This window comes from Chiloscyllium plagiosum, chromosome 1 (genome assembly GCF_004010195.1).
Source record: "Chiloscyllium plagiosum isolate BGI_BamShark_2017 chromosome 1, ASM401019v2, whole genome shotgun sequence".
Taxonomy (NCBI): Eukaryota; Metazoa; Chordata; class Chondrichthyes; order Orectolobiformes; family Hemiscylliidae; genus Chiloscyllium; species Chiloscyllium plagiosum.
The window spans coordinates 150,886,266-150,898,179 of record NC_057710.1 but is presented as its reverse complement, the minus strand read 5'-3'; the positions used below and the strand labels follow the sequence as shown (position 1 = coordinate 150,898,179).

General features: G+C 39.1%; 1 protein-coding gene across 1 annotated transcript in view; it reads right to left on the bottom strand.

The window, feature by feature from the left end:
• tmem184c (transmembrane protein 184C) overlaps nt 1-11,914 on the bottom strand; it is a 47,193-nt gene that overhangs the window by 17,341 nt on the left and 17,938 nt on the right. The window contains exons 5-7 of the mRNA XM_043699427.1: nt 2,772-2,865; nt 2,049-2,161; nt 1,695-1,794 (exon numbers count right to left, since the gene is read on the bottom strand). Coding sequence (XP_043555362.1) covers nt 1,695-1,794; nt 2,049-2,161; nt 2,772-2,865 — 307 coding nt within the window. The remainder of the gene's footprint in view (nt 1-1,694; nt 1,795-2,048; nt 2,162-2,771; nt 2,866-11,914) is intronic.

Here is an 11,914-nt window from a genome sequence, read left to right as displayed (position 1 = left end):
CTGTGGTAGCTAATCAAATGCTTCATGAAAATACAACTAATACAATGTCCACTTGTTTCTTTTTATCACAGTGTAAGTTACATCCTCAAAGAGTTCTAACAATTGAAGTAATTATTTTCAGTAAATTATTTAACTGTATTAATTACATTCATTAGCTGTGTGTAGTTGGAAGCACATGCTGATAGGGTTACAGGAAAATGAAGAGAGGTGGTTCAAGTGGAACATACATACCAGCAAACACAAGGAAGGCTGAATGGCCTTTTTATATACTGTAGATTCTGTTTACATTCTCTCCAGGTAGCTACCTTATAATGCAAATATTTTTGTGCCTTTCCTCTAAGAATTGACAGAAGTCACAATGATAGTCTTCAGTGAAATCTGTTGATAGCTAAGGCATACCTGGCAAAGTTCCTGGGATATTCTAGAGACTCCATTTTCACTCCCACAATTAACATGGGGAGGAGCTCCAACAAACTATTTGCCCTCTTTCACCCTCCCCAAGTGCAACATTTCTCAGTTGTCCAAATGGAATAAAATCCTAGCAGAAACCATTTCCATTCCATTTTCTAATCCCTGTTGTGGAATTCACGAAAAGGATCACTTGGAATTTTAGATCAGTGTATTTTATACACTAATATTCCATGCGCTGTTAACAATCCATCCTCAAACTCGAGTAGCACTGCTACTTACCACTTAATTAAATGAAGAGGAGACAAGAGGGGAAGTTGTGGAATTTACTAACTACTTCCGAAACAGGTGGCACTGCAGCCAAAAATCCCAGTAAGAGCAGGGATTTCAGCAATCTGTCTGTATCCGTACTGAAACCTCCTGGAAGCAACAGGGAGCATCTGGACTACAAATTGGAATCAACCAAGTATGTGCATGGATAGGGTTGGGTAAATATTCAATTTTGTTTTTAAATTCAATTCCAGTCTAGCACATTCTCCCAGTTGCTTTCCTTTCACAGAGATAGGGAGTGAGGGGTGGATGCTCTTTGGAAGGTCGGTGCAGACTCGATAGGGTTGAATGGGGAATTAATTGAATTGTAGAACCACTACAGTGCAGGCCAATCAAGACCAGTCACTTTCAAATCTCTCAAACCCACATTTAGCTCATCGTCTATTCAGTAGAATCTAACTAAACGTACAGAAAAATATCAACAGTTATGCCACCTCTTTACTCTCATGAGTGTTATGCCAGTGCCCATCAGATTTACTAGGTCTGACTCATCTTTCGCAAAACAGTTATTTTCCAACCCCAAGGACATCACTTCTTGGGTGTACTCTTGCAATTTTCTACCCTTCTGATGTTAAATTAACTAACTTAAAAAGTTTTTATTTTCATCTATTTTGTTTTTAATACCTTCAACCCCCCCCCCCCAGCACAATCCATAAACGCAACCAGCTCTGGAAAATTGTAATGAATGTGGAGCGTGTGTCTGATCATTAAATGGTAGAATATTTCTCCATTGTCCAAACAGCTGAAATACCATATATCTACCAAGACAGCAACAGTGATTCGCAAACAGTTTCCATCTTGGAGATATTTCTCTTGGATATTTTTGACTGTTTATGTATCTACCACATATCAATTTTGAAGGCAAACCTCCGAAATCATAATTTGAAGACCAGGAATAAAATAAAGGATGCAAGGTTCCAGAGATATTACTTTAAACATGAAATTGTTACATTTACCTGCAGGCCAGTAGCAACAGCTTCCACACTTTCCCAGTCCCACGTATGTTTCTCAGAAATTATGCCAACTTTCACAAGTAAAGCAATCAAAGCAGCTTGCCTATGAAGGAATTGAAAAAGATTTTTTTAAAAACACAGTATGCTGTCTGACTAATAAGCTAACTAACAAACTCGACTCCGATTCTGCAGTAGGTATCGAAAACGTTAACGTCTTGATTTGCAGGATTGTAGTATTCCTATTTGGCAAAATACAAAATAATTCAGTTGGTTCCCAATATTTATGACAGACATATTTAATGATTAGCCAGTAATATGAAAGGAGGATTTTTTTTTTTAAATTTAAAAAAACCTTACCAGAAAGATACGAATACAACCAGTTTCACACAAAGAAACTTGCCCACTGGTTGAATTGGGTTCAATTCATTTCGCAGCACTTTATAAAACAGCACAAGGCAATACATGGCAAACTGCAAAGTAAAAATGAATCCAAAAAGATAGAATAGATAAACCACTTTCAGTTATAATGTGATAATAATGAAGAGAAAAAAAAATTAACTGAATGGGGATACGTTTGAGTCCACAAAATACTGTTCACATCTAAATAAATGCTTCCTCTTCGATTTTAAAAGCAGTTCTTTCGTTATCTAATTCATAATTTGAACTACAGTTTGCTACAATGGACGTTTTCTGAATTAAGACGGTAAGCTTTCTTCAAAATTTAAAATAAAACAGGATTGAAAAAGATAATCAAATAAACTTGATCAGCTTTACGTAGTATCAATACAAAGTTCAAAAACATATATTTTTTGCCAAGGAATAAATACTAGTACACTTTATTTCATAGTTCAAGTGTAAGGATATGTAGATTACTTGCAAACATCATTTGAAGTTATTATTGATAATTGAGGTTTCATAGGAAAATGTAGAGAGAGAATTCAGCTACATTTAATGGAATATACACATGTTCAGTCTAAGACCAACACAGGAGATAAATCAACTCAAAATATTGAATCAAATGCTACAAACTAAGAATGTACACCATACATATATAACATATAGATGCATAACAAGACTTACGATTTGCGAAAGGTTGTTAATTATAACCAAATATGTCCAAGCATTTTTGAAGCTGAAATTCCCTTCATCATACACTCCAACGAGTTCACAGATTCTAGGGAAAAGGAAAAATGGCTTTAAAATCATCTGCTCATAAAGACGGTGTTCCATTTCAGAATATACGTGTCAGCCGGCACAAGTTTGAATGTTGAAATTCTAAAATACACATCAAAGAAAATTCATACTTGCTCCATGTGATCTGTGAATCCTTCTCTGGGTATTCTCTTTGTTATGGACCAAACCTCAGAACACTTTCAGAAGTAGCCCAGACCCTAACTTCTCTTATTTTAAAAGCAGATGTAAAGTGGATATTCCAGGAGTGATGTAGCTGGTGAAATCACTCAGCTTTAAGCATATCAGAATTTATTTACACACCACAGTTGAAACACGAACAAAAGAAAACAGAATTTAGAATAACCCCACTGTTCCAAAATCCAACCAACACAAAATTGCAACTTAAATTGCAGAATTGCTGTTCCAATACCCACAACAACCCAAAGACACACCCCTTGACAAACTCAGATTCTTAAAAACAGGAGAGATTGCACAGAGAAAAAAAAAAAAGAGTCAGGCAAGAAACATCTGTTGAAGCATGGAACCTTTTTTCCACAGTAAAAGTTTCTCTGCTACCAGCAATTTCTGCCTGCTGAAACTAAACCAAACTTGAGAACTGGCCACTCCCCTGCCATTGTTTAAAGTAGCCACTTCCAGACATATCAGCACCTTTGCCTTTATGACCCCTCTTGAAAAAAAAATGGACAAAATAACCTTATTAAAGGGGCAGCATTGTCATACCTCCCCCCTTAAAATATACAGAGATGGCTTCATTTTACAACCCCTTACTCTTACTCAGTTAGTACACTAAAATACATGCAAATGACATTGACTATAACCATGTAAACATGCACTACTACATTCTATTTAAGGCTGTTTATTTCTGCCACCAAACGCCTCAGATTTTTATCCAAGTCCTGATAATGCTTTGGCGATCACGTTTTCTCACCCTGCCATGTGTACAATTTTAAAATTCAATGGCTACAGTAATAAGTTCCATCTAAATACACTGGAATTTGTGTCCTTAAATTCCTCCAAAATCCTTCATGGGTAATAATCAGTATAGATGATTGTCTTAGACACATTACTGGCAACATATATGTTGAGGTGTTGTAAGATCAAAGTCTCCTTTTCAATTGTTGAACATTTCTGATGATGAATGCTTAACTTCCTAGAGAAATATCCAATAGGTCTTTCTATCCTCTCGTCGTTGTCTTGTAACAGTATAGTACCGACACCCACATCTCTCTCATCGATAGCCACCTTCAATGGCTTTGCATAATTAGGTATGGCTAATACTGGGGCAGTGGTTAACACAGCTTTCAGGCTGTCAAATGCCTTATGATAAGCTGCTTTTCTTCAACAATTCAGTGAGGGAAGCAGCCACACTGCTAAAATTTGATATGAATTTTCAACAAAACCCACTCAATCCCAGGAACCATAGAACTGCTCTCTTGGTCAATGGTAGAGGAAACTCCCCAATAACCATTGTCTTTATGTTTTGTGGGGCCATTTGTCCATGTCTGATAACATGGCCCAGGAATGTGATTTGGGCTTTGGCAAATTCACTCTTCGCCAGGCTTATCACTAAGCCTGCCTCCTGAAAGTCAATCAAATAACTTGGATAAATGTTGCAAACATTCCTTCCATATGAGACGAAAAGTCACCAGGTCATCGATATATATCACACAATTGGGTAATCCAGAAAGGAAATGTGGCTGACACATGTTTCATACCAAATGGCATGACTTTAAATTGATACAGTCCATTTGGCATCACAAAACCTAAAATTATGTTCTCTCTTTCAGATAAAAGGTATCTGCCAGTATCCTTTGACTAAGTCCAACTTAGAAATGTAAGTTGCTTGTCTCACTTTTTCAATAGTCTTCCAAATGTGGAATTGGATATGAATCAGACTTTGCAACTGCACTGACTTTGCAACAGTCTGCACATGAACCATCAGGTACCAGCTGGTTTTGGCACATGACTATGGGTGAGTGCCAGTCACTACAACTCACTTCAATTATGTCATCTTGGAGCATGCATTCAATCTCTTTTTGAACCTATGGAGAAAGTGAGGACTGCAGATGCTGGAGATCAGAGCTTAAAAATGTGTTGCTGGAAAAGCTCAGCAGGTCAGGCAGCATCAAAGGAACAGGAGAATCGACGTTTCAGGCATAAGCCCTTATGCCCGAAACGTCGATTCTCCTGTTCCTTTGATGCTGCCTGACCTGCTGTGCTTTTCCAGCAACACATTTTTAAGCTTTTTGAACCTATGCCAACTTGAGGGTTAAGCCTAGAAGAATGTTGCTTAACTGGAACAGCATTTCCTATATCCACATCATGCATAATTAGGTTAGTACTTCCCAGCTTACTTCCACATATCTCTTCATGAATTGGCAATAACTCTTTCAGGTCATTTTGATTTTCCTCTGGAAGGTAACTCAATAATCTATCCCATTTTTTAACAACTTCCTTATTGTCCAATTTAATTTGAGGAATCTCTAATTCGGAATCCTCTGAACTTGGTTCTTCACTTTATGTTGTAACCAGTAACACATTTCTCCTTTTGCTTTCCTTCCCTATCAAAATACCTTTGAGCATATTTATATGACACACTCGGGAGATTTCTCTGTTTGGAGTCCTTATCAGACAGTTCACCTCACTCAATCTCCTTTCAACTTAACAAGGTCCACCAAACCTTGCTTTTAAAAGATTCACCTATCACTGGAGTAACATTAACAGTAAAATTGCAAGCTTCTGATATTTTGTCTGCTTCCTATTTCATGGCATACTGCGATATTTTTAAAGGGTGTATAGCCAAACCCCCTGCTCTATTTAACCATTCCCTAAAATTTGACACACAGTCCAAATGTGGGCTCTGAATTTTGACTTAGCAATTTCTCCTTAGCAGCCCTCTCACTTCTCGCCCAAAAACTAATTCAAATGGACTGAAGGTGGTTGCTTCATTTGCTGCATCTTTAATGTCAAAAAGTACAAATGGAATTCCTTTACCCCAATCATCTGGATAGTCTTGACTAGAAGCCCATAACATGGTCTTGAAGGCCAGCTGCTTTTCTAGTATTCCCTGCGGTTCTGGCTGGTATGCAGTGAATTTGAATCATTTTATTCCTGAGCTGTCCACAACTTCCTTGAATAATTTTGATATAAAATTTGATCCTTATTCTGATTGTATCTCTGGGGGTAGTCCATTCTAGTGAAAAATTTGAGTAACTCTTCTACAATAATTTTAGCGGTGATATTGCATGATGGAATGGCCTCAGCAAATCTAGTGGACATATCCATTATTGTTGGCAAATACTGATTCCCAGTTTTTGTTTTGGGTAGGGGTCCTATGCAATCCATTAAGACCCTTGTAAGGGATGGGTATTAAGGTGTAGGTTTTATTATTACCTGACACATGACATGACTGGCAAAATTCAGCTATATTCTTATGCATAAAATGTTTTTGCATTTTAGCCTGAATTTTTCTCACCCCTGAATGACCTACTACAAATTCACGTGCTACCCGCAACTCTTGCTTTCTATAACCCACTGGCAATATGATGTGATGAACTTCTGCCCATTTCTCATCTGCCTGATTATGTGATGGTTTCCATTTCCTATTTAAGACATTATTTTTAACAAAGTAACACTCAGATTCTTCTGTGTGTGCTTTCTGATACAACTGCTTCAGTTTTTCATCTCTCTGTTGTAACTCAGTTAATTTATCTGAGCTGAAGATATCCACGTTGTCCTCCACTTATTCTGCTTTGTCTTAATCACTTGATTAAATATGGTCTCTGACAATTCTACCTCAATGTTCGTATCTGTATTCTTTGATTTTTCCTCCTACTTCAACTAGAGGTTTTCTGACCTTGTTATCACAGTCAGGAAAAACCCCAGGATATCATTCCTGTAATACCTCAGTTGCCTGATTTTCCACTGGCTTTTCAACCACAGTAGGCAGAACTCCCACCTGTAACCCAACTATATTGTTAGCAGGGACAAATTGTATTGCTGGAACCAAGAGTTCTTCCAATATTTCAATCACCACTTCTCCACCAACTCTCCAATCTCACTCTACATATCTGAGCGCTTCTTGTCTCATCGCGAATTCCACGTACTAGCACTTTTTCTGGCAGTAGTCCTTCTGAGTTACATATCTCGTCATCGTCCAGAACGTCAAAGATTGACATGATCCCGTATCTCTTAATACTGTAACCTCTTTACCTGCTGCTCCTGGCCTATGCAAGTAAAACCTATGCAAAGGTAAGGTGAAGATGACCTGGTACTTCCTCCTTAACCAACATCCGACCAGGTGTACATTCTGGTGCAGCTTTTTAGCCTCCAATGTGCTTTCTTTTACCACTCCAACAAAATTCGCTGGCTTATCCTGTTTTCCTACATTCATCTTCCCAGTGCTTTCTCTAACCCACCATCACTGATTTCATGTGGCCTACTTTACTGAAGTGAAAACAGTGGAGCTTTTTAAAATCTTTTTTCCCCTTCAAGGGTTTCCTTTTTGCCCTGTGGTAAGTTATCCTTGTGAACTTCACTGAGATCCACCTTTCCCTTTCCACATGAGGATTTTTCTTTGCCCCAATTTCTATCCCTCACCGATTGAAATTGATGTTAGAAGCCAAACTTTGATTTATGAACCGACTCATAATTATCAGCCATTTCAGCTACTAATCTTGCCATTTTAACTCTCTGCTGTGCCACACGAGTTCTCACTACTTCAGGAAATGTATTCTGGAACTCCTCCAAAACAATCATCTCTCTCAGAGCGTCATATGCATGCACTATTTTTAATGCCCTTATCTACCTATCAAAATTACTTTGTTTGATCCTTTCAAACTCAATGTGTATTTGACCTCCTTAGATTCTTGAAACGTTATCTGTACGCTCCTGCACAAGCTCATATGCACTTAAGATGGCTTTCTTCACCTCCTCATACTCCCCAGATATCTCCTCCGATGGTGATGCAAATACCTCACTCGCTCTACCTACCAGCTTTGTCTGGATCAACAAAACTCATATAGTCACTAGCCACTTCAAACAGGATGAAAAAGGCTTCTACATCCTCAAATTCAGGCAACACTTGGATAAATTTAACAGATCCCCACCAGGCCTTTGGCTATGATGGGTTTGCTCCCTATCTTCCTCAGTAAGCATACCTTCCACCATCACCTCCATCCTTTTAAGGCAACTTCCTGTCTACGTGTCAATTTCTAAAGTTCAAAATCTTCCTTTTCATTTTGTTCTGCTAAAGCGATTATGTCCTCTTCCAACTGTCCCTCGTAGCCACACATACAGGTGACAAGGACCACAAATTTGACTGGAACAACACAACAATCATAAGACACACTCAACATAGGACAGACAGAGAAATTTGAGAAGCATGGCACTCAGCCTGGGATTCTATCAACAAACACATTGACCTAGACCCAATATACCGGCCACTACACCGAGTAACCAAAAGCAGCAAAACGGAACTAAATAAACTCCAGCAGACACAGTACAGCAGCGCTTCACAGGAGGCTCCAAAGCACTGAAGATGTCACCTAGACAGGGGACAAAACATCTGCAAGTCAACTTCCCAGCTCGGCAAACATACCCACAACCACAACAACCAGCACCCAAGCTACAAATCTTTACACAACCTTGTAATGGTTTTTCTTTCTGGTCTAATATCTCTGAAGTCTCTCGTGATCGGTGGTCCCTCTTATACCTGATCTATATTCTTCCCCTGAGCAATATCGTTCGAAAACACATCAGGTTTCACACATATGGTGGTGGTCTGCGATCTACCTTACTATTACATCTTATCCCTTCTGCTACTTATATGAAATGCTATATCCACGAGTAAAAATTAAATACAGGGAAGCTCAAAACCATTAGCTTTGGTCCTGCCACAAACTCTATATCCTTGCACCAACTCCCATTCTTACTGTAGCCACTGTCTAACACTGAACAGGACAGTTCGAAAAGATGAAGTCCTATTTGACCTAGATCTGGATCTGACCTTTGAATGTCATATTTTCTCCCTCCCCAAAAGCACCAACTTCTAACCACAACAACATTACCGCCCCTGTCCTGCTTCAGCTAACTGGACGCTTTATTGCTTACCCATATCTTTCTTACCAAGACTTGATTATTCCCATGCTATCCTGGCTGACCTCTATTTCGTACCTTCCCTTACATTACGTAGAATGTACAAAACAGACACAGTCAGTTGGACCAGCATGTCCTTGGCAGTGTTTATGCCTCATACTATCTTCTTCCCACCCTTCATTTAATATCAATATATGGTTCTATTCTTTTCTCACTCTTATTTAACTTCCTCTTAAATGCATCTATGCTAGTTACCATAATCACTTGTGATTACGCATTCCACATTTCACTCTCTGAATAAAGATGTTCCCCCAAAATTTGCCAGTAAAAATAATATTTATGTCATATGCAAGTCTAACGACCTCTGTGCTTAACCCTATCAAATCCTTTCATAATTATAAAGCCTTTAGTCAGATCAACTCTTGACTTCTAACAAAGGGTCACGGAACTTGAAATGTTAACTGTTTTTCTCGCTAAAGATGCTGCCAAACCTACTGTCTTTCTCCAGCCCACTGTTTCAGATTTCTAACATCTGCAGTTCTGGGTTTATCAAGCTTCAGTTTTCTAAAAAAAAGTATCTTTATCTTTTCTGGTTATAAACACTACTTTGGTCTTAACGGGAATACTACGACCTATTCTGGGCACCACATTTTAGAAGGCATTAGAGAGGGTACAGAAAGATTCATGAATATAGTTCCAGGGATGAGGAGCTTCGGGTGTAGAGAAGGACTGGAGAAGTTCAATCAAATGTTTGAAAATCAGGAAGTTTCTGAACAAAGTAAAGAGACAGACATTGTTCCCAGTGATGAAACTATTGAGAACAAGAGTACATAGATTTAAGACAAAATGACAAATGTAGCAAAAGTGACAGGAGGAAAACTTTTTAACGCAATAAGTGGTTAGCATCTGAAATTCATTGCCGGAGTGTGGGATGCAGGTGGGATCATTGGAGACTTTTCAAAAGAGGGTTAGCTCATTATCTGCAAAAAGAAAATTCTCAGAGCCACAGAGAAAAGTCAAGGGGGTGGCACTAGGTAAATTACTCAAAGACCAACATACACAACGGGCCAAATGCATTCTTCTGCTGAAACCATTCCATGATTATAAGGTAACTTCTCAGTTCTGGTATAATTCCATAAGTCATTTACAGACTTTCTCCAGTTCTGACATATTCTTTTTTCCCCACAAGACCAGAATCTTCAGTTTTTGGGAAAATCCTGGAATGCCTTCACAGCAGTGTGGGTGTCCCTACACCTTCAAGGACTGCAGTAATTCAGGAAGGCAGCTCATCGCCACTTTTCCCAGGACAGTTAGAAATGGGCAATAAATAGTGTAGCCAGTGACACTCAAACACCATGAATGATAAATAAAAGTAATCCAGACATAGTTTAAGAAATATTCTATCCAAATTTAACATAACCTGCTTCTCAATTCTAGAAATCAATCCCAATCAGTTGTTTGAGCTTATAAAATAAAAATAGAATCATTCGTCTACCTTGCCTCATTTAGATGTTTTCTGCACAGAAAATTCTCATTTCTCCAAACACACTTGTCTGTATGAAAATTAATTTCCTAGTTATATATCTATTCCACAACAATGTCATACATTTTGTCCCAGTCTACTTCTGTTTACTGTCTCAGCCGCAACATTGTTTTTCTAACATGAATTATACAAACTCGTTCCCACCATTTTCTAACTTGCACCAGTTCCTGTTTGCCCATCACTCCTATATATTTCATTTGTGCTACAATGGCTCCTAATCCAGAAACAACAAAAGAACATTCATTCCTAGAATCTCCCTACCCTAAAAAATCCCTTGAGATCTCTACGTTCCTCCTATCCTGGTCTCTTCTGCTTCCCCAACGCTCATAAGACCATAAGATCTAGGTGAGGAATTAGGCACCACGGCTCGAGTCTGCACTGCCATTCAATTATGGCTGATATGTTTCTCAATCCCATCCTCCTGCCTTCTTTCTGGAACCTTTGATCCACTGCCTTGGTCTTTGAAACACATCCACTCTATCCAGGCCACTCAACATTCTGCAAGTTTCAAAACTGCTCACAATATCCCAAATGACCAGAACCCTATACAACCTCAGTGGTACATCCTTGCTCTTGTAGTCTAGTCCCCTTGAAATGAATACTAACAATGAATGCTAGCATTTACTTTCCTACTGCTGACTGAACCTGCATGTTAACCTGAAGAGAATCCTGAACTAGAACGCCTAAGTCCTTTTGTGCTTCAGATTTCCAAAAGAGTATGTGATGGATGGTAGTTATAGGAAGGGGGGAAAGTCTCAGATACAGTCACATAGATTGGTTAACTCCAGAAAAGGGTGAGAGAAGTCAGCACCAAGGGCAGGAGTCTTTTGTGGATATACCCATTTCAAACAGGTATGCTGTTTTGGAAAACGTAGGGGGTGATGGATTCTCAGGGGAACGCAGCACGAAAAGCCAAGTTACTGGTATTGAGACTGGCCGTAATTCAACAAGGGGTACGTCGGCTTCCAAGAGATCAATTGTGTTAGGGGATTCTGTAGTCAGAGGTACAGACAGACGTTTCTGTGGCCAGCAGAGAAAAAGCAGAATGGTGTGTTGTTTCCCTGGTGCCAGGATCAAGGATGTCTCAGAGAGGGTGTAGAATGTTCTCACGGGGGAGAGGGGCCAGCAGGAGGTCATCGTCCACATTGGAACCAACGACATTGGAAGGGAAAAGATTGAGATTCTAAAGGGAGATTACAGAGAGTTAGGCAGAAATTTAAAAAGGTCCTCAAGGGTAGTAATATCTGGATTACTCCCAGTGCTACGAGCTAGTGAGGGCAGAATAGAGCAGATGAATGCATGGCTGAGGAGATGGTGTATGGGAGAAGGATTCACATTATTGGATCATTGAAATCTCTTTTGGGGTAGAGGTGACCTGTACAAGAAGGAC